Source organism: Passer montanus, unplaced genomic scaffold, assembly GCF_014805655.1.
Source record: "Passer montanus isolate IOZ18808 unplaced genomic scaffold, ASM1480565v1 scaffold38, whole genome shotgun sequence".
NCBI lineage: Eukaryota > Metazoa > Chordata > Aves > Passeriformes > Passeridae > Passer > Passer montanus.
The window spans coordinates 4,583,174-4,605,902 of NW_024368596.1; the positions used below are offsets into that span (position 1 = coordinate 4,583,174).

The following is a 22,729-nucleotide window of genomic DNA, read 5'->3' on the forward strand; positions in this document are numbered from 1 at the left end:
GATCCAGGTGATGGTAGAGGAAGTCCAATTTTTCCTATTACCTATCTCCTTATTCCTTTTTCAAATCAAACTCCCTTCTACCATTGAACTTTGTAACTTTGATTTTCAAAGTACATCTGATCATATGAAATAAATGTTTAAATTTATTTTTAATTTAAACATTTATAAATTGGCTTACTTAACTAGGGGATATTACTTAATGTTTCCTGAGACTCACTTTGGGTGGGATTAGATGAGGTGAATTTTACAGATCCTCTATTTGTCCTCTGCTCTTTTTATAGGGCCCAAAAGGTTTTCCAGGTCCAATAGGTCCTGCAGGCCCTATAGGATTACCAGGTTTGCAGGTGAGAGACCTCAGCTGTTGCACTTGTTGATGGAACAGTTCCAGCTGCTGGCAGTTTTCCTTTCTCTTGTCTCTGTTTGTGTCATGGCAATGAGCAAGAGTGCCTGTGCATCTGAAAACACTGAGCACAGCTGACTTCCAGCATAGGGTGCTCAGTTTTGGGTAGTTTAATGTGGTCACAAGAGCAAAGGCTCCTCTCTGGGCATCCAGAGCAGCAAACGAGGCTCCAGCAGAGCTCTGCAGGGCTCTCTGCAAACACAAACCTTGTTACACTGCTCTGAGCACTGCCTCATCCCAGGGCTGGGGGAATGGGCTGGCCTCTGGTGCTTGGAGCCTTTGCTGCCATGAGATGTGTTAGAGCTGCTTCTGCAACATCCTACAAAAGAATTTCTATTGGGCACAGGTAAAACCAAACTACACTTTTGTTGGGTTTAAGTTGAAGTTTTCTCTTAATTAATGATGTTGCCAAAGAGCTGTGCTGTTACAGATGTGATGACTGGAGAGCACGTGTTGCTCTTGCTTTGGAGGCAAGAAGGTTCAGGTATCACTGCAGATCCAGCATTGCTCCAATTGTTTGCATCCTAATTAAGTCAAAAGAAATAAAATCTTGATCTTGTTTACATTTAGGGTCCAGTGGGTCCCCCTGGGCCACCAGGTCCAAAAGTAAGTAGCTACCTTTCCTGTTTTCTTTTTACACCTATTTTTTGGGGTTTAACAGTGCTGTGGGCTTAGATAATAAGGAGTGGTGTTGTTGCTGTTGTTTTATTATTCATTCATCCATGGTTGTTTTCTCTCCTAGGGTAACATGGGACTAGGCTTTCAAGGAGAGAAAGGAGAAAAGGTAAGTGAAACTTGTTTTATTATGGAAAGAGCAAAAAATAATACTCCAGAGTTCCATCACAGCTTGGTTCTCCAGAAAGTGGCTAGATTCTAGCATTTTCTTATTTTCCTTTTTCTTTTCTTCTCTTGGACTGACTGGCAGTTCAAATACTAAAGAATCTTGCTGCTTCTTTATTTGTTGGTACACTAAAAAGGATGGGAGCCTTTTCTGTGTGAAGAAGGGGAAATCTCAAGTCAGTGCAGTATTTTTGTGGTTATCAAGACCCGAGGTCATTAGACATCTTTTGAGTCTCCACTTCTCAATTTCTTTGGACCATCACCTGTTGTATTGAGTTATTCAATGCCTTCATTCTTCCTGGCTTTCCTTACATTCTTTGAGTCAACTGGTGTGTAATTTGTAGTCTCACTATCCTAAATGGGTGTCTTGCAGTCAGAGTTTACACAGGCAAAATGGGGCTTCTTCAAGTTCTCAATCTGGGATTTCATTCTGCTGATGTTAAAATTGGTTCTCTGCCTTCCAAAATTCTAATTGTTCCTTTTCTTATTTTCTTTCATATTTCTCCCCAAAGTTTTTCTGCAATGTTTTACTGTTGGTTCAATAGCTGAGCCCTTTTTTCTTTTTTTTTCTTGGCATGTTTTATATCCACAAGGCTTTGGAAACAGATGCATTTTGTTCATCCTGATTTTCCATCTGATCTTTTGATTCCCATGACTAAAGTCCCATGCCAGCATTCAGGCACACAGATTTCTATACATAAGATATAATTGAAGTAGTTTTCCTTCTGATTTGTAGGCCATTTCCATAGAAAATCAAGCATGGTCTGCTATGTTAATATCTCCCTCTTTTGTCTACAGGGTGATGTGGGGCTGCCTGGACCTCCAGGTCCCCCACCATCCACTGGAATACTGGAATTCATGGGATTTCCAAAGGGGAAGCAAGGAGAAAAGGTCTGTAAATTCAGTTTACAAACTCTCTCCCTCTCCATGCTCTTTCATTCAAGAATGAACAAAATTACTAAACAGTGAAAGCTGTTATATTTCCAAATCAAAATAATTTTCTGTGCCAGTTTATTCTGTCAAATGGTTATTGAATGAAAGTATTCATAGCTCAGAGCATTGTGGACCACTAGAGAATACACACCTCTCAGAAAAGATCTGGAAGCTATTTAAAAGTTTTTGTCATTAATACTAAAAATAAGTGACCCGTAGTTTGTTTTTGTTGAACTTATGAAATTGTGTCAGCTGAAGCAAAAAAATCAATTTAGAAAAATAAATGGAAGCTCCAGCTCTTTTGCTTTAGTGCACACTAGTCTGAAATAATCAGATTTTTTCACCTTTATTAATCTCAGTTATTACTGAGACGTGAATTTAGGTCATTGGTGTTTTCATAAAAGCTGTGTGGTCCTTCAGTTAAAGATTCTCTAGACACTTGAAATTTTGGCATACTGAGTTAATCTGGGACTTATACAGGCTGGTTTGGGAGCGCAGTCTGAGCTTGCCTGAACCCCTGTGTAAAGTCATGAGAGAGATTGTTGTACTTGATCACTTTACATTAGTGTGAGCTGAGGCTCAGACAAGCCCCATTCCTTTGGGCTCACTCTGGAGTTTGTAAGCAGAGTTGTGAAAGCATTGCTGTCCCATCCTGTGCTGTTCTGCTGCTCTCACGAGGCACTGGGCACGGTGCAGTTTCCCAGCTGGTGATATGAAATGCCCCTGGTTTGCCTTGCAGCAGCTGTGGGCAGCAGAGCAGCAGTTGCCAGGCAGTGGCCAGGGAAGCACCAGCTCTGTGCTGAGACTCTGATGCAGCACAGGGTGACACAAACCCCGGGCACTCGCTGGCAAACAGAGGACACAGCTTTGCTTTGGGTGTCAGGAGCACGGAGGGTGGACAGGGAAGGTCTTGCTGTCACAGACACCGGGATTTATTGTGTTTGTCTCTTGCCCCTTGCCAGGGAGAGCGAGGTCCTCAAGGATTCCCTGGAGACCAAGGATTGCCTGGCATCCCGGTAAGGACAGAGGAGTGTTTTTAACACCTGCCCAATCAGGCTTAGATGGTTCAGCACCTCTGAATAGCTCACAGGGTCTCTACAGGAGTTTCTAGGCACCAGAGAACGTTGAAAATCTGATTAAAATGTTCACAAGACTTTTTGAAAAGTGCAACTGTAATCTGATAGTTTTTTTGTCGTGTAGGTGCAAAGAATATAACACTGTCCTGCTACAGACTTGCAAAGTTGCCCATATTTCAGTACCTGCAGCCTGCTGTTTGCAGACCTGCTCAGAGCTCTGCCCGTGGCATGGCCACTTGATGGCAGTATTCCTTGTCCCACAGACATTTAAAAAAATCCTATTTTTTCCCCCTTTTATTATATCTAGACATATATTTATTATTATATTTATTATTGTTATTATGTGTTGTTTTTATTTTTATATTCTCTTTATTATTGTTGTTTTACTTTAAAGCTGTAAAGTACATGCAGATCTTTCTTTCTATCCACATACACCCAGTTAAAATGGGCTGTTTAATATTAGTGCTGATCAACTCAGCATGGTGTTGCATCTTCTCTATATGAATTAAGAAAAACAATTTACCCCTGAATTTCAGAGAGCTATTTCCCAGCTTAAAACATTTTGTAAACAGAGGCTGTTTCAATAAGTTTAGGGAATAAATATTTTTGGGAACTTCTGACTAATAAGATAAATTGTTTGCCAGTTTCTTCAGTGTACAGATGTTCTTAGGAAAAATACGTGCAAGCAAAACCTGTACATGAAGCACAGTTTGTTATTAGCCTTTCTGGACATGTTCCATGCTTAGCTTTATGCATCACAAGAGACCCATTGAGGCTGGTGAAATTGAACATATGTACAAACTTAACCACAACTGTAAGATATTTTAAGATTGAAGCCTGGAAATTGCTTAACTACTGTAACTCTTGCTGAAATTAAATCCTGGTGTTCTGTCTCTGGATTTGATACTTCTTGCTGACTGGGAAAGCCACCAAACATTTCCATATGTTGAGCATGAAAATGCTAGTTTTGTGTCATTCATGGGCTTTGGAAGGAAAAGCAAGCTCTGAGCATTCCCTTGAGCTGCTGCTGTTAAGAAATGAGACTTGAAAGAATTTCTCAATGTAGAATAGAATGCAGAGTAGCATTGGCAGGTCTTTGCTGTCTGTAACATGGGGTCACTTTGCAGTTGCTACTGAAATATATGCCATGGTTTGAATGGATGGGAGTCTTGGGGAATAAAGCAGGTACTGTACTGCACATACTGCCAAGTCTGATTGATAGGAGCTTTTCTTTCTGGGACAAAGTAGTCCCAGCAGAAACAGTCATCTCCCTTTGTCTCACTATTGTACTGTTTGTATAAATAAATTGGTTTGTGTTCCCTTTACTTAGGGATGTGCTGTTCAATTCCAAACAGATCACAGAGATTTAATGTTGACATTTTTCCTCAGGGCTTTGGAGGTGTTGGAGAAAAAGGAGAAAAAGGTGTGCCTGGCTTACCAGGTGGCAGGGTAGGTAACTTCACCAAGTCTTTAAATGCCTGTTCTCAAAGACATGAAGTGGGCAGTTCATCAACAGCCTCATTCCCTGCCATGATGTTCTCCTATGCAACCAAGACATTCTGTTCTGTGTGTGCAGAATAAACTGTCTGATAGAAAATCTCCACCACACTAAAATTTATTGGTTTTGTGATTACGTTGTAACACCGAAGTTCCTAGTCAGTTGAGACACCATGACTTCCTTAACTTCCTTAACTTGAACTGCCAATTAGAAAAACAGTAAATTACATAAGCCTGCTTTTATCAGTTATTTTGTTAAATTCATTAAATTGTTATTGTTAATAATTGAGAGATAAGAAAGGCAGTGGTGGCTTCTCCTTTTGAAAAGTTTAATTTTTAATTCTTTGATGCTGAGATATTTGAAGCCTGATCAAACTGGGATGAAGCCTCTAAAAGTTAATGTCTTTGCTGTTCTAGGGTCTTTTGGGACTGGATGGATCTGAAGGAATTCCAGGGAGAAAGGTGAAATTTATTCTATTTTTTGCTGTTCTTAAGAGTTACAGGAGCACTCTAACTGCTGACGATCTACAAACTTCCTTATATTGTGGCTTCAAGTTCTCTGATGGATGAATATACCTGCCTTATTGAAATAGTTAAGCTAAGTAGAAAGTACAAAATCAGTAGATCCTGCATCTCCCAATGTTTTGGTGCCAATAATTTTTTAGAAGGGGAAACAGTGGGGGAAAAATGTATGGGACAAGGAAAAGAACATTTTAGACTCTTTATTTTGCAAGCATTTCTACAGTTCTGTGAGAACTCCTAGGTGTTCTGATTTGCACACCTCCAGCCTGCTCACAAGTTCTCACCATCTTCACAAGGAGGCCTTAAGGAACTCTGGTATTTTGTGAGTGCTGAGAAATTGATGCCATCAGTTTTCTCTTTCTTTAACTCTTCTTCAGATGTTTGGTAGGACAAAGAACTTGGTTTGTGATTTGAGTCCAGGCTCTGCAGATGTCTCAGCTGAAAAAAATGCCACTTAGTGTCTCACTGTGTATCATTGTTCCCTTATGGGATTTTGCAGGGCCATCCAGGTGTTCCAGGCTATCCAGGACTGGATGGAGTTGAAGGCATGAAGGTAACTTCTCACTAAAGCATTGGTTTTTTTATAGGTATTTGTATGAATAAATAACTATCATTGCTCCAATCAAACCTCCTGTTTGCCTCTATTTCACTGTCATTTTCAGTATGTTTCAGTTCCTCATTCACTTTATTGTTAAGCACAAAAATGAGTCATTGCTGAGCCATGAACACTCAGATATTTTAATAATTTTTTCAATGTTAATCATTGAACTTCATGACTTAGAATCCCAGGTGTGGCCTTTCTGGTCTCCTTTATCCTTACAGCAGTGCCATATTTATTGGACCGTTGAGGCAAGATTAGGTGGAAGTAAGTTGATGTTAAGATAGTTGCCAAGGCTATCTGAAGTCCTGGATCACAGATCTACAAGTATGGACAAGCCTGAGAACGTGTTCAATTTCTTGTACTAAATATAGGTGATGCATAGCAGACATTTTATGGGTATCTTACAATTTGGGCAGTCAGAGAGCTGGAAACTGAGTGGAAAATGATTAGCTAGTAGTTTGCTGTGAAAACACTGATCTGCCAGCAAGATTGCAGACTTGTAAAATGCAAGTATTGAAGGGCTGTTTTGTGCAGAGTACATGGAAGAAGTAGTATTAGATGTTTCTGTACAGAGAAGTATTACTGGAAGAAGCAATGAAGTGTGCACTGCCTTGACTCACTGCTTGGTGTTTATATTATAAATATGATGGCAGTTTGGATGACAGTCAAATTTTGTGCTTGTGCTTTCAAATAGGATACTCTTTAAAAGTGTCAATGAGAGAAAGGAATGAACTGCAAGTTGTCACAACTTGCCTGTTCTACCTGGATGATTTTATGAAGCAATCAAATTTTCTGTAAGCTTCTATTATTGAAATTCAGTATTGCAAGGCAACAGACAGCTGCAGTGATGAAAGCTTTTAAAAATGAGATAACTCATAGCAGCTTTCACCACAAAGTGAACAGATATTATCTACCTGATATTGGTCAGTGTGCTGACATAACTGCTCTCCAGTACATGTTGTATATACATGTCTGTGCTTCCTACTGAGGTAATTGGAGACCTTCAGAGGATGGCTGGACAGAAGCAGCCATCTTATCTGAAGCAGCCATCAGTTTCATCAGACAGGAACGATGTAAGTCATGACAGCAGATGATTATGAACAGCAGAACAAAGTGAATCCTTCAGCAAGACAGAGAATGGTGGTTACTCAGTGAATGGCTGCAGACACTGGTACCATAATACAGTCTGCTTCCTGACAGGCAGCCTCCTCTCCATCACCCATCTGAGTGTGGCACCAATCTGTTTTCTTCACAGGGTGAATTAGGTGACATTGGTCCCCCAGGTCCGCCTGTCGTTATTGACAGGGAAGGTCTAGTCATTTCAGGTACACATTTCCATTTTCTTTTGGAACTCATTTAAAGCACTTTTTCTGATCCAACTTTCTTTCTTACTGTATTTTAACACTTTCCCACATTGTATATTTGGTCTAATCCATCCCTCGTTATTTTTTCTTTATTTCTGTATTGTTTGGCTACACATATAATTGTCCATAACTTCAGAATTTAAAGAAAGCCATTCAAATGATGTGTCTCAAGGCAGAATGAAATGTCTTGCCTGGGAGACAGACTGTGTGTGAGCACAGGCAAGTGCTGTGTCTGCTCTATAGACACACTTCAATCTGTCTTCAGTGTACCAAGGGAAAATGGCTTCCTGGTGCTGCATGGTAAAGGGTGCTCTAAATGTCATTCTGCTGTTATTTGTTGTCCAATGAGGTAAGAATATTGAGGAAAGTTAGCTTAATTAATGCCACAGCTGATTGAGGCATGGGAGCAGTCTCTGAAGCCATACAGATAAAGCAACAAATTTCATGGTCTCTCCTATTCTTTCTTCTTCAGTCAAGTTTGAAAAACTTCTGTAACAGCTCAGAAGGATTTTTTCCCAATATTACTAACTTTGACTAACAGACTTCCTGCTCACAGCTTGGCAGCCTTTGCTGTCTGAGAGATCATTGGCCACTACAGTAATTGACTGAACAGTATTTCAGCAAAAATTCTGATGAGATTTTCTTCCTTGCTTTCCTCTTTTTCTAATAGGTGCCCCAGGTGACCCTGGAAACCCAGGACTACCTGGTCCTCCAGGAGATGAAGGGATTGTTGGTTTACCAGGCCTTCCAGGAGCTCCAGGGTTTCCAGGCCTGGAGAGAGGTAAAGCAGCTGGGACAGTGCTCTTGGCAGGCTGTTTGCTCTGGGTTTTATGGAGAAGTTTTTGGGTAGTGGCCTGGAGATGGTGGAGGTATTGGAGCAAGCCTCTCCCTGCTCCTTCAGCTGGCTGATTTGCAGGCTGCTGCTGTATGAGAAATAGGGGGCAGGGATGGCAAATTGGGAAGCCAGTTGTGTTGGCTTGCATGGGAGCAGAATTGGTGCCACAATTATTACACCCCAGTCTTCACATGTGAATATTTGGTGTAGCAGTGTACAGAGCAGGCTGTGGTTTGATTTCCATTTTGAATGTGCTGATTGGAAGAACTTTTCCTGCCTTTTAAATTATGATGAATGTATTTGAAAAATTTTAATCACTTTTTATATTTGCAATAAAGAGCTAACAGATTGCTTGATAAACCCACTGGGTGTGCAACCCATTTGTCCCATTCAAGATCTCACTCAAAAGTTTTTGTTTCACTTGAATGTCATCTGGGAAATTCTGGCCTGCAGTAATCCAGAGATTTGGAACTGCCAAGAAAATCAGGAAATAAACCCTCCTCAGTGTTACATAGTTAATTGTCTGATTGATCATAGGGGCTTAAACAGTGCTGTGAAGTATTTTGGGTCATATAAGGAGTGTGTAAATGGGAGCCAGTTGGTCCCTCCAATTAGTACTTTTTCCTTGCTGTAAAATTATTAATTGTTCTGTCCTAACATGATTACAGTTCAGGGTACAATGGTAATTATCTTAACATCAAAAATACTTCCATGTGTTTGCTGCTGGAGGGCTGCTCATTGTGTCGTTGTTGTCTAGATGGAATGGGCCCTGGAGGGTCTCCAGGTATTCCAGGAGTGAAGGGTGAAGCTGGAGAACCAGGAAGAGCAACAATTGGAATACCAGGCCCTCCTGGCAGAGGTGGTTTGCCAGGTCTGCCAGGAGCACCAGGATTGCCTGGTTCACCACGTATGTAGAAGTTTTACATCTATTTTTGTATTAGATTCAGAGTGAAATAGGATAAATAATCATTTATTTTGCCAGGAAGGATTATTCATCTGTAAATTGTAAATGTTTGACTGACACATCATTGTGATTGTAGCTCACGAACTTATACATATGAGTTGACACTGCTATAAAGTAAGACAATAGACCTAATTATTGTTGAACATGTTAGCCTGAGAGACTGAATCATGAAGTTGTGTAGACACAATTTATGACACCAAGGGCTTTGAAGGTCTAGGCTAGTCTCTGTTGGTTTAGGTAAGGAATAGACCATGACCCTTATGAACACCTGAGGTAAATATCTGTCTTGTGAGCAGGTAGTTTGGGTGCCAGGAGTCAGAGAGGATGCCTGGAGAGACGGTTTCCAGACCCAAGGAAATAGGATTTTGTTTTTACATGTTTATTTGCATGGATGTCTGTATTAAATTAGTTGTGCATTATTTTGTTTTCCTCAGAAATTGAGTATTACAGGATCAGGGTTGAGTTCAAAAAACTGTGTTTTACATCCTGCCTTAAGCTGGTGTTTTTTTGAGAGCCAGCCCTTCAGAACAGGGGACACTCCAGTGACAGTCAGTGAGCATGGCCTGATAAACTGGTTTTCTGTGGAGAAGAGATAAGTGTTCTCTTAACTTTTTGCTAGTCAAATCTGGCTCACTTTTCTGCAGAGTCTGTAAAGCTCCCATGGCTGTGTTTAGCTGATGGCTGCAGTTTGTCTCCATGGAGCATCAGACTGTGCTGGTCAGCACTCCATCTTACTGTTGTCACAGAGGGGAAGGGTTTGCAGACAGTGTAATTTTAGATCATGTTTGATTGCTTTCTGCTGCTGTTTCCATCAGCTTATGTTTCATTCCATTCAGCATATAAAGAGATGTAGACAACAATCCTGCAGTCATGAAGTGAGGGACAGGGAAAGTCCCCTTAACCCTTTGCCTTTAGTATCTTTCCTGAGCTGCAACCACTGAATGAAAGTCATTTGCCATTCTTTACACTGCCTGTCCACAGTTTGGTGAGTTCTTTGGTCAGCTGGTAAATCTGAAAAATTGCAGTTGGCAGAGTATAGGAATGAAACTCTGTTGGATCCACACTGAGAATTTTGCTTTTCTGTATGAAGAGCTAGAAGCAAATGTGGCAGAGAACTGCAGAACTACCATGGGTGGTACCAACCAAGATCCATCTCCTTGTGTTACGTCCACAATTGCAGTTTTGTTTGGTGCCAGTTGCATCACTGATTTTGTTAGTCAGTAATGAGCTGGAGATCAGCCTTCTCATGGCTTTTCCTTGCCTTCTTTCTGCATATAGGCCCTTCATTCTCCCCAGGGATAATCCTGAATGGAAGGACTGGGGCCCCAGGGGAGCCTGGGCAAAGAGGGCTGCCAGGAGCTTTGGGTCCAAAGGGCTACAAAGGTAATTGACTCTTGTTTTGAGAGAGCTTTTCAGCTGTCATTGAACTGAAAGATGTTTACATGTGGTTAATATCCTAAGGGATGAGTTGTAAGTGTCTTTATGACAAATCACAGGAGGGGTTAAAGGAGCCAACAGCCTTTGCAATTTAGAGAGAGTTGTGCCCAGCACTGTTAGTAAAATCCTATTTCTTCTTATTCTTCTCAGGCAAATAAGCTGGTAAACATATCATACACAGAAAATTGCCTAAGTAAGTTATACTTTAAAGCCATGAGACTTAGAAATAAAATCTTATTCACTGCTTTTTGCAATAGAGGCTGTAAATGACAGAAAAACTTAATTTTATTCTCCCCTGTGCTAAAAATCACGAGAATTTGGGTGGTAGTGTGTGACAGAACCAGCATCAAAAGCCATGATGACACAGATATCACTGTGCTTGGTGATTGTTTGGGTTCATGACCAGTAACAATTCAGAGGGTCATTGTAACCTACTGTGAGGGGGAGTATGGATTTGATTTCTCTGATAACTATCTCTCAAAAAATGCACAAGACCTCCCTAAAACTCCCCTAAACCCATCTGTTTACAAAAGTTTAATCCTTTGGGAAGAGGTCTAGAAGTGCTGAGGTTCATGCCACACATGGTTATTTGGTGATGGGCATTGCATGGAAATTAAACTGGAGAAAATCTGGGCTCCACTTGCTTGGCTCTCATATCACCTGAGCAGAGGAGGCATAAAATCAAATCATATGAGAATGGCTTTGGCTTAATTGAATCAAATACTGCTTTTGGAGCTCTTGCAACTGAAAAGGGTCTTTATCCAAATGTAACTCATTTTGGAGTGTTGACTATTTTCCAGGAGAGGCAGGTGATTGTGCTTGTGATGGAGGAGTTACAAGAGCTGGCCTAAAAGGCATCTCAGGTCCACCAGGTCCCTCGGGCATCCCTGGTGTTCCTGGTGCCAAGGGCACCAGTGGGGACCCAGGCTCTGTGGGAGCACCAGGACTGCGAGGCCCTCCGGTAAGGCAGCAGGAGTTTGTGCTGGTTATTCTGAACTGTGGCCACGTGTGATTGCTGGTCTTGAATGTAATGAAAGAACACTTTTTTTCATAGTTGCTTCTATTTGTTTGGATTTTTTAAAAAAAGGCAACCGAGAAACTGATCTGTGTAAAGAAACTGAAAGTAGAGATACTATCAGCTATAAAAATGGGAGAACAAATGGTTCTTAAATTCTGGGAACTGCACATTCATCCGTCAAGGGAAAAGCAGTAAGAGTTATTCATCCCAGGACTTCTTGGAAGCAAACACACACGAGAATTACACCCAGGGCTCTTCCTAATTGAGGGCTGGCTGGGGAAGCCAGTACATGTGCATGGAGAGAAGATCTGAAAGATCAAACAGGGAGATCTTTCCACATCATTGCTCATAGCTATAAAAACTGTGCACCACAGATGGAGTCTGCTTCCTAGCTGCTGTATGCTAAATACATGAATGAGAGTTGAGCTCTGGTTTTTATCAAACAGCAACCATAACAAATAGGATTTTCCAAAGTGCTGAGCATTGCTCATTGCAAGTATTTACTTTTGAAAGTCGTAGTCCATAAAGATACAAGTCATTTGTCTTCAGAGGATCTTTATCAGTGTCAGTAAGTGCAGCACACCAAGCAATAGGAAAGAAGATTCATTACTTGGGTCTCATCATATCACAAGTGATGTAATGTTCCCAGATGCCATGTAAGATTGCTGTCACTGTTACCAAGGTTTGGCTTGCCATTGTGGAGCTGTAGTGACAGTAGAAACAGCTGAAAACAAACAAACCTCTTTCCCCTCCCAAGTTAATGTATCTCCAAATCAATCTCTGGAGATTCTTTCTGATCTGGTCATTGTGTCCTGTCCTTGTATGACATTTTTAAGAAGCAAAGCCTTTTCTCTGCCTGTTCCTTTTCTTTATCTATTGGTCTGTAGGCTTCAGCTGGTCAGCAAGGACTTCCAGGCCTTAAGGGAGAAAAAGGGGACCCATCCTATGCAACAGTCAAAGGTGCTCGTGGGGACCGCGGTGCCACGGCGCCCAGAGGACCTTCAGGCATCCCAGGAACTCCGGGCAGGGATGGACTTCCAGGCTTGCCAGGCCCACCAGGCCCTCCAGTAAGTTCAGATTAACTTAGCAGCAGTGCTTCAGACCTGGAATAAGGAGAAGAGCAAGCAGCCAGGCCTGGCAAACTAGTCCTGATTAGCCCTGTGGTAAATCTTCAAATACATAAAAAGCTCATAGTCCCTGAGCACAAATTCATCTTGGTCAGGATTAATAATTGGCATTCCTAGTGCCTCTATCAAAAGATAAACTTCAGTAGACCCTAATGCTGTTCTGTGTTCAGTCCTAAAAGACATTGTAGGCATAATTATGAGTGAAATCTTGAAATAAAAAAATCACACCAGAATCTTATACATTAAAAAGAAAGTAAATATCTTTCAGAATCTGTAGTATTTGCATTTTGGCAAATACAAGAGAAAATATTCTTTGTAATAGTCACAAAGTTTTGCTGCATTTTAAAATAAAGATGGATAATTTACAGTGGTTTCTGTATATCTTTTCAGGCTCACCTGAACCTTGCACAGAACCAACCAAACCCTTACACGCTTTTTAAAATTATAGTGGTGGACATTCTTTCTGCATCCCTTTGACTTTCAGCTGTAATTGTCTTTGCTGTGCACAGGGTGATGGAGGGCTGGGTTTCCCAGGTGAAAAGGGTCTGCCAGGACTACCTGGCTCCAAGGGCCAGCGAGGAGAACCTGGCTCTCCTGGCGTTGGGTACCCAGGCCCTAGTGGAGTTCGTGGACCACCAGGTGATAGTGGAATGGATGGGTTGCCAGGACAAGCAGGCCTTCCAGGCCCTCCAGGTGGGTATTGCTGGGTCTGCTCTTACTTTAAAAAGGGTGCAAGTCAAATGGTACTAATTTTACTGTTGTGCCTGTGGCCAGGCGTGAAGATTGCATTAGGCTAAAGACTGCTCTTCAAATTAATGGAAACTTGTTTGTGGGCTCACCAGGCCTCACACAGCAGTCACAGATTTTTCAAGTGTTCATGTTTAGGAGGACACAGATAATAAGCAATAAATACTCAAGCAGTGCTGAAATACTGAGAGTATTAGATGGACCTACTCCCTGACTATTGCTGGAGAGCCATTTTACACCAAAGGTAGTTAGGAAGAGTGATAAAATGAGGTTTTTGAAAACACCTAAATCATTGTCCAAATAAAAATAGTAATTCACTGATATCTGAGGTATCTGATTCAGTTTTCAGAACTATTGCTATTATTGAAATAAGAGCTCCAGATTTTTTTAAAAGAATGGGTAATACATTGTATGAATGAACAGGTGTTGATGAATAGAGGTTGTCAAGACAGGTAGGGAGTTCAGTTAAGACTTGTGCAACCAGCTCTGGGCTCTGTTTGCTTCCTGAGTACTATAGTTTGGCTCAGTTGGTGTGTCATTATATGCTCCTAAAGCATACCATAATGACAAGTGATAAAGTGAGTAAATATGGGTTTGATAATACTTCATATATGATATTTTATGCTCATTCTTAAAATTAGTTACATGGAAATTCATGTCTAAACATTTATGGAAAATGTTTTCATTACAAAATGACTGCAGAAAGCTGGTTCCAGTGTCTTGATTCCATGTCAGCCATTTAAATATAACTTAAGGTAAACTATTTTTTCTTTGTCACTGCTGATTTTCAGTGTATTTTACATGCTGTGTATATTTGAGCCTCTAGGTTGGTAATTCTGTCTAATTGTGTCAATAAAGCAGAGCCAGTAATGTATTTGCAGGCATAATATAGTGGCATAGATTCTGGACTGATAAAGCGATACTCTGAGCTCAAAACCCTTGGTGGCATGACCACCACAGTGAGAGGAGTTGGCAGAGGAATGTCAGACCCAGAGGGAGGTGAGAACAAGGCCAGAGCAGCACCAGGAGGTTCCCAGATGTGCTGGGTGGGGATAGTACCTCACACCAGTGTCGTGCTGCCTTGTTGTTATGGGAGGAGATGTAGCATTAATTTCCCCCAGGGATAGTCTGCATCAACTTTTTTTCCAATTCAAGTCACCTACTAAATGCTAAAAGCTTTACTAATTTACTAGTTGTGAAAGCTTACCTATTTGTTCAGTAAATTTTCTCCTACAGAATCTGCTAAATTAAAGTTGCATTGTGAGATAAGTAAAAGTAAAATGCTCTGTACATGATGTGAACTCCATTTATTCTGCAGAGCACATCAGAAGCCAGCTTATTATGAGTGCTACATGCAAGCTTTGGGAACAATGAACAGTCCTTCGTGTAGGAGAGTATTTATAGTCAGAACATGTGGGAAAGGGAGTAAGTCATTAGCCAGTTCAGTTTGCACCTCCATGGAGATGTGTAATAAAACTTGTGAGTGCACCTTTCCTCCCGTTCTAGGAAATAATTTGCATACAATAAAATACATAACATCCTTTGATGTAGTAAATTTTATCTAATATTAAGGAAATGTCTGTGGGTAGAAGAAATAATAATTCCTTATTTGTCCAGATTGAAAGGCCTTATTGTGAAAATGATAAAAAACATTTAAAGAATCTGTGAGTTTGTACTAGTTTGAAAGCAAACCAGTGAGAGATCCCAAGTCAGAACTACAATTTAATAAGAAAATTAAGATAAAAGTGATAATACAGTATCAAAGGCTTAAACTGGTAGAGTCAGGCTACAACCTCAGTGTTTCTTTTTTGCAGGTATCACCTTGCCCTGCATAGTTCCTGGAGCTTATGGGCCCCCAGGGACTCCCGGCTTTCCAGGACTGCCAGGTAGGGACACGGGATGATGTAATGCACTGACTGACTGCCAGACAGCACTTACTTGTCAAAGAACATAATACAATAGAACAATTAATCCCCTTCCGAGTGATAGTTATTCCAGAGGGCTAACTGGCAGAACAATGTCCTTTTTTTCCCCAGAGTGACTAGGCCTGAGTCCCTTGGAGGATCATATTAACTGCACCAATTTTTAGCCTTCATGTAGCCTTGAACACAAATCTTCTGCTTCTTCTGTGTTTATGTAGCTCATGAACAGCCATAGCTTTGAGACTTTATTTAGCTTAAATTTTGTATCCAGGTTTGCAGAAAAGATTTGATCCTATTTTCCTGTGCTGTGTTTTTGTCTTCTGCTATTTGTTTGTTGATATTATTAATTAATCTATTTTTACCCTTAGGTCCCAAAGGCAGCAAAGGCTTTTCTGGCATTCCGGGCCAACCTGGGTTACATGGGTCTAAAGGACAGCCAGGGTCTCCAGGAATAATAGGCTTGCAAGGGGAACCTGGTAAGGGGGAAGTTGCTGGAGGTCTTTTTATTGTCTGATCAGTGTGTACAGTGCTTTATCAAAAGAGTTATCTGACCTTCCTGGCCACTTGTGCCTCACACATTCATAATGCTCCACTGAGGGTTCCATTGTGCTCCTTACAAATGCAAGCAGGTGATTGCAACTTGGGAGAAAACAAAGGAAATATTCAGGATGTTTATCACCTGCCTGTAACACTGTATCACTGCTGGGAGGAAAGAGAACAGTCAGCAGTTTGTTTGTTCAGAGCCATTGTCACGTACTTTGTTCCAGTTTAGGTTAGCCCCTAATTTAGTGTAACACTTACTTTAAGCCCCCTGGTACTCTGGTAAAGGCACACTGTACACAGTGCTTGGACTCATTTTAGCCATAGGAATTTCTGATAGCTGTGTAAAGAAAAATCAAGAAGCAAAGGTGGTGAGGGTTAGGAGTTTTGTCCTTTTCCTTAACCTCCCATCTAGCAAAACCAAGCTTGGAATGCTTTATGCAGCTGCAGCTACACACTTCTACAGTATTCCTTTCTTGAAAAAAAGCCAAAAAACCTAAACCTTTCAACAGTTTCATCACTTTATATCACCAATTATTGTTTCTAATTCAGTACTGAAATATTTTGCAACTTTTCAAGCAACTTCTTCTTTATTGGAATTTTTTAAAATGTATATTTTATTTGAGATGCTATTGGAAGCAGTATTCTGTACTTCTGTTGAGTGACTTTTATGGATCCTCTCTTCAAGGCTTCCCTGGACCTCGAGGAGAGCAAGGCTCACAGGGACTTCCAGGACTGGATGGAACAGATGGTTTGCCTGGGAAAATGGGTGCTCCAGGCTTAGCTGGAATAAAAGGAGCTCTTGGAGATGTATTTGGTGCTGAGAGTGGAACTGTGGGAGAGCGTGGCCGACCTGGACTTCCAGGTGATAAAGGGCTTACAGGTGATATTGGATTTCCAGGACCAAAAGGTAAGCAGTGATATTGTTTGTATCTGGGAGTATCAAACTGTTTTTCTTCCAAATACCCTTCTGCTTTCCAGTCACTTTAAGATAATGCAATTCCTCTGAGCTGCTCATAGGTGGTGATTTGCTGGTTTTCTGTTAGAATCTAATGCAACTCAAAGGCTTTTATTAAAACTCACGTTTTGATTAAAAGTGTGAACTTTGCTTTATTTGATCTGTAACCTCCCATCTCTCTGTTTCCAGGGCTGGATGGAAGACCAGGCCTCCTGGGTGTTAAAGGTGAACAGGGTCATCCAGGATATTCAGGAGCCCCTGGATTACGGGGTCCTCCTGGCCCTGGAGGTCCTTTTGGCATTAAGGGAAAACCAGGACCCTTGGGGTCAGCTGGCCTTGCAGGAGCACCAGGTATGTGGTGTTTTCAAATGAAGACAAGTAGCTGAGCTGAGCTCTGTGCTGTTGAAGTGTAGGAGAGGTTTGGCATTGGAGTGAGCTCCTACCTCTGGTTAGGGGTAGCAGTGCAGAATTTGAGCCTTTTGACTCTGACTGCTGGGCAATTCCTGCTGGGAAATGGTACCCCAATACTGTCAGAAGTACAGCAGAAAGATAGAAGAAAGGATCTTAAATGTCATGATGTTTTTTATATTTTTGCTCTTACATGTTGGCTGCATCATTGACTAATCTTCATTTCCCATTTTCATGACAATTAATTTCTACTGTGTGAGGTTGCATGAAATGTGATTTAGATTGAAAAATTGTTGACTTTCTCAGGACAAGCATTTGTCTTCTCTGTCTTTCTCTTTGCTGGAGCAGAAGAGAGCTTTATTTTCCTTCATTTCAGAGAAAAAAACTCCACCACTAGAGTATAGTGGTATCAGTAAAGCTGCACTGACTGAAGTGTTTCATAACAGTATATGAAAGACTTGAGAACCAAGCAAAGAGAGACCTGGGAATTGGTAGTTGATGGTCTGGGACATAGAAGTGTTCTTCTGACACATAGAATGACAGTGCTGATGCACAGTGGCAACAAATGAATGAAAGCAGTAACATCAAGTGACATGAAAATTATGGAGTTTTAAATTTTTTAAAATTTTAATATTAACATTCCTTCTGTATCTCTCTTGTTTCACATTTATGGTCTGTATGCCATATTTGACTTTTCCTCATCTGTTTTTAAAAACCTCCCATTGCTAGGATGATAAGCTCCAAATAACTAAGTTTTTTTTTCAGCTGTTGTCTCCCTGAATCATTAATTTCTTTTGTAGCCTTGTTCTTTCTGTTTACATATTTTGTCTGTTTTTTCCTTCACCATGTTTCTATTCCATTTATCATCAACTCTCCATTTCTGATGTCACACTGTTTGGTTATGGGTTCTTCACATAGGCTGTCAAGGTGAGAAAATGCAGTGTAGCATAAAAGCTCATGGACTAACAACCCAGCTTTTAATGCTACAAGAATTGCATTGACCATAGGTGATACCCCTTATCATTGCTAATCAAAGCAGAAGGCAAAGAACCATTGTAATGAGAATGCTCAGACAGTAACAAAGTCTCAATCCTATAAGGAAATTATTAATATGCAGAGATTTTAAGTGTATTTGTTTTCTTTGTCTTCTTAAATAAGGCAGCTCTTTCATCTGCTTTAAAAAATGCTGGGTTGTAGCACAAAGCCCTGAGTGTAGCAGAGCTCAAATATTGACTGCAACTGCAGCAAATGTAATTCTTCAGAAGCCACCTGAGTTTTCCTTCTCTTCATGCCTTTGGATCTGATCATTCTGTTTTCAATGGTTTGAGCCTTTGTTTAAAATTGTAAACCATTACAAAGCTTCAGCTAGAAACATTTGGAGGCAAAATAGTGCATATGGTACTGGTTTTGTGAGAGCACAATCAGCGTGTTCCTGTAGTGAGCAATTGGCTCTTGAGAAGCACAGCTCAACTCCCAAGGTGAAAAAAGAGCTTGTGAAGATAAGCCTGTCTAGCTGATTGATCTCTGTTCACCCAGACGATGGGGTAGGGAGCAGAAGCTGGCATTAGTGATGCTCCCCATTCTGCCTTGGCTGCCTTGATGGTGAAGGTAAGACTGTGATTGCAGGTCAGTGTCTGGTGGTCAAAATAAGGGGTTTCACTCTCGCCAGTTGTGTAGTGATGTAGGCAGTAACCCTCCTTGTAGGTATTTTATTATTAGATGACTAATGCTTCTGCAGTTCTAAGCTTTATGCCTTCTAGTAGGCTGCATGTGCCATAAGGTCCATTTGTCATTAAAAACAACGCTGTGTTTAAGGAGCTTGGGAAGCTGCCACAATCTGTCCTAGTTCTGTGCAATATCCTCTATTGAGTTCTTTCCTGTATTGATTCAGGACCTCCTGGAGTCAAAGGTGTGGCTGGGGATGTAGGACCACAGGGCCCTGCTGGTATGAAAGGCTTCCCAGGTCTTGATGGTGCTCCAGGATCTCCTGGGGAAAGAGGATTCTTAGGGCCACCTGGGCCCTTTGGTCAAGATGGACATCCAGGTTTCTCTGGGCCAAAAGGTAAGTGTTACAGTCCTGAGATTGCTGTGCCCACAAAAAATAACCTTGCTGGTACTGATTTTAGGCCCAACTTGCTGGAAGGGAATGAATCCCCAAATAGTGCTGGGATGCATTTGTTTTGCTGCCAAGTTACAAGTTATGGATTTAATTATCAATAATGTTCCTAAGGAAATCTGTATTAAAGGTCTTACGTTCTTGTGGACAAAGGATTGTGTAAATCAAAATAGGCAAGAAAAATGAAGAAATGAACAATGAATGAAATTTATAAAAAGAAGGGAAAGAATCAAGCACAAATCAAATGGGAAGTAAAAATTTACAAACTGATCTTTAAGCACCAATACAGTAGTTGGTTACCTGGAGAATAACACAAAGCAATGGAGCTGTGGAACTGCATATTGTTCTCTTGCAAATTGATTGTGTTTGATCTTCACTGGAAGCTCTCAAAGGTGAACTGAGAAGTGCTAGTTGAAACTATTGTGAGTGGAGACCTGTGACAGAAGTGACATGGTGCTGTGCCATGTTCCTGTTTTAGTACCCAGATTTGGGTGATTGGCCAGACCCAGGCAGCCTCTCCCTGCCCCAGGGTGGGTGTGCAGTGTACCAGCAGAGACTGATATTCCCTTTTTAATTCTCAACATTTCTGTGCAGGCGAGAAAGGCTCTTCTGGCCTGCTTGGGTTCCCTGGCATGCCAGGACTGCCTGGTGTCCCTGGAGTGAATGGCTTTAAAGGAGCTCCTGGCACAGCTGGAGGAAAAGGGAGTCCAGGAGTTGTGGGACTTCAAGGTCAAAAAGGTGAGAAACAGCTGAAAGGCTTTTGCTGTCTGTGCAGCAGAGGGACTTAGGAGGGAATTCTGAGATGTCTATGTCTGGTATTATTCTTCTAAATATTGTAATATTCTATTTTTCAATACTTTGGCCTGTTTACCAAAGAGTGCTGATGAATGGAAGTTCTGTTTTTCTCTGATAGATTATTTTGCAAGAAGATTTCCTGACTTTTTATTTCTTCAGGTGACAGATTCTATTTTTCAATACTTTGGCCTGTTTACCAAAGAATGCTGATGAATTTGCATCAGGAGACATGGAAGTTCTGTTTTTCTCTGCTAGATTATTTTGCAAGAAGATTTCCTGACTTTTTATTTCTTCAGGTGACAGAGGTGATATAGGTCCACCAGGTCTTCCTGTTCTTGGGACTTCAGAACAGGCCCTGCAAATCAAAGGAGACAAAGGAGATCCTGGATTAGCTGGACTTGGAGGATTCCCAGGACCTAGAGGTATTTCACAACATTGCAGTTAGTTGCCAGTATCAGTTCAATATCTGGGCTTGTTATGAGTGGAGCATGGTCTGTCCTGTGGCAGTGCCTACAGTGTCAGTTCTCTTTTCTGTTCTTGCCATTCTAGCAAGACTTGCATATGGCAGTTCTGCATTTTGAGAAAACAGTTTTCCTAAAGAAAACAGTTTATGGATCTAAGGCCATCCCTTCTTCCTCTTTAGGGGAGTTTAGGGTAAGATGAGCTGTATGTCTGTGTTATTGAATGAAATTCCACTCTTCTGTATTACCCAGGTGATAAAGGAATCCCAGGAAGCCGTGGACAGCCTGGTCTCCCTGGTCCAGTTGGGTCACCAAGCAAAGAGAGAGGTCTCCATGGTGACCCAGGCCTCCCTGGTCCACCTGGACAACCTGGCCTGCCAGGGCAGAAGGGTGCACATGGTATCATGGGATTTCCAGGAATGCCAGGAGAGAGGGTAAATACCTTCTTAAGTACCATCTTCTTCTCTGGGTGCTCTTTGGAAAACCCTGTGTTCTAATTGGTACTTCTGTAGCACAGCAGCAGAAGCTGGCAGGATTTTTCCTTACAAAACTTCCAGATTGTTTTTGTTTGGCTCATACCATTAAATGGCATTTTTAAATGGCATAGTATTTCTTCCTACACCTTTGTGTTCTGTTATTCCACATGACCCAAGCTTGGAACAGAAAGAAGAAAAAGCAAAGATTAATTGCGGTTGGGTTGGTTTCTTTCAGGGTTCAGATGGCACCACAGGAACACTTGGATTCCCAGGACCTGTTGGCCTTCCTGGTCCAAAGGGTAAAAAACCTTTCACGGTGTACATGATATTTCATTATGCACAGTCCCAATGTTAATGACACAAAGGACTAAGCAGTGTTCTGGAAGTGTCCAGTGCTCTCCAGTGACTGGCTCCAAGTACATATCACCTTGTAAGAGGCTTCATTCAGACAAGACCTATATCAAGCCTAAATACTTTATGGTCCTCTGAAGGTTTGGCCACAGCACTGTGAAGCCTGTTGGACAGTGCAAGAAGCCCCCTTTTCTCTCATCTCCTCGTGTCAAAAGTGCAGGATGTTGAGAAATTACCTGTAAATGTCTGTCTTGTGCATTTGCATGAGTGGATCTGCATCCATTGATGGTTCTAAGACTCAGGTGCATCATTTGCTATTGTCTTTGTTTGCACCATGAATTTGAAATATAGCAAGGTTTATTTTCTTAAACAAGCTCTGGAAACTGATGTCCACAGTCAATGACAGAATGGCCTTTCCTTCCTTTTCCAGGTGAACAGGGAGAGTCTCTTGGTGTTCCTGGCACTGCTGGACCAAAAGGAGAGAGAGGAGACCCAGGGTTTCCAGGTGAAGTAGGCCTTGATTGCTCACTTCAAGAATACAAAATTCTAGAGACTAAAGAGGTTGGCCTTGCCAAATTTGGGTATTTTTGTAATCCTGAAAGTGAGATTTGAGAAGTCTGCAGTCCAGGTAGGCACAAATCTGGGTGATAATGAACACAACTGAGACCAGCCCAGTTCTAATGCTGGGTTCCCTTCACTTCTTGAGGAGTGAACTTGCCCTGGCATTGGCACCCTGGGAGTCCAGCCCAGGGCCCAGGTGATGGCTGAGCAAACACAGGTTCTTCATTTCTTGAGGAGTGAACTTGCACTGGCATTGGCACCTGGGAGTCCAGCCCAGGGCCCAGGTGATGGCTGAGCAAACACAGGTGCTGCAACCTCAGCATACCATGCTTCTCACCCTCTTCATGCCTTCCTCCAGTTTCACTGGTATGTTTATATCCTTTTAGGAGAGAGAGGGAGAGAAGGACTCAAGGGTGAACCAGGCTATCCAGGAAACACTGGGGTGAATGGACCCAAAGGCAGCCCAGGAGATCTTGGCCAAGAAGGACCAGCAGGTACTGGACTGAGCACCTAAGTTCTGCAGCTCATGTTGTGACTGTGACAACCTCACCTTGATGCTTCCTTAGCCCTGTTTGGCCTGTCTCGGCTGGGGCTTAAACAAGAAGTTTGACAAGAAAATGGGAATTTTCTTTGACAGTAGTGTAAGGTCACCTCGTTCTGCTGCTCAAATGTGGTGAATCCTGCAACACTGAAACCCAAACGAGTCCCATTAACAAATAGGAAAGATCTCAGTTAGATGCAAGCAGTAGCAGCTTCTTCACAGCTCTTTAATTTGAATGT

At 41.6% G+C, this 22,729-nt stretch overlaps 1 protein-coding gene across 3 annotated transcripts in view; it reads left to right on the plus strand.

Moving 5' to 3' along the window:
* The window catches only part of COL4A6 (collagen type IV alpha 6 chain), a 111,864-nt gene that overhangs the window by 78,038 nt on the left and 11,097 nt on the right, over positions 1 to 22,729 (plus strand). For 2 of the 3 annotated variants that reach the window (XM_039717566.1, XM_039717571.1), the window contains 27 exons: positions 282 to 344; positions 971 to 1,006; positions 1,143 to 1,184; positions 2,039 to 2,131; positions 3,136 to 3,189; positions 4,639 to 4,698; positions 5,164 to 5,208; positions 5,768 to 5,821; positions 7,125 to 7,194; positions 7,904 to 8,014; positions 8,826 to 8,975; positions 10,311 to 10,415; positions 11,270 to 11,430; positions 12,375 to 12,554; positions 13,124 to 13,307; positions 15,176 to 15,247; positions 15,652 to 15,759; positions 16,512 to 16,733; positions 16,971 to 17,132; positions 18,108 to 18,116; positions 19,081 to 19,251; positions 19,900 to 20,043; positions 20,397 to 20,522; positions 20,814 to 20,995; positions 21,273 to 21,336; positions 21,819 to 21,893; positions 22,336 to 22,443. In XM_039717566.1, coding sequence (XP_039573500.1) covers positions 282 to 344; positions 971 to 1,006; positions 1,143 to 1,184; positions 2,039 to 2,131; positions 3,136 to 3,189; positions 4,639 to 4,698; positions 5,164 to 5,208; positions 5,768 to 5,821; positions 7,125 to 7,194; positions 7,904 to 8,014; positions 8,826 to 8,975; positions 10,311 to 10,415; positions 11,270 to 11,430; positions 12,375 to 12,554; positions 13,124 to 13,307; positions 15,176 to 15,247; positions 15,652 to 15,759; positions 16,512 to 16,733; positions 16,971 to 17,132; positions 18,108 to 18,116; positions 19,081 to 19,251; positions 19,900 to 20,043; positions 20,397 to 20,522; positions 20,814 to 20,995; positions 21,273 to 21,336; positions 21,819 to 21,893; positions 22,336 to 22,443 — 2,851 coding nt within the window. The remainder of the gene's footprint in view (positions 1 to 281; positions 345 to 970; positions 1,007 to 1,142; positions 1,185 to 2,038; positions 2,132 to 3,135; positions 3,190 to 4,638; positions 4,699 to 5,163; positions 5,209 to 5,767; positions 5,822 to 7,124; positions 7,195 to 7,903; positions 8,015 to 8,825; positions 8,976 to 10,310; positions 10,416 to 11,269; positions 11,431 to 12,374; positions 12,555 to 13,123; positions 13,308 to 15,175; positions 15,248 to 15,651; positions 15,760 to 16,511; positions 16,734 to 16,970; positions 17,133 to 18,107; positions 18,117 to 19,080; positions 19,252 to 19,899; positions 20,044 to 20,396; positions 20,523 to 20,813; positions 20,996 to 21,272; positions 21,337 to 21,818; positions 21,894 to 22,335; positions 22,444 to 22,729) is intronic. The other variant, XM_039717570.1, reaches the window with a different exon arrangement.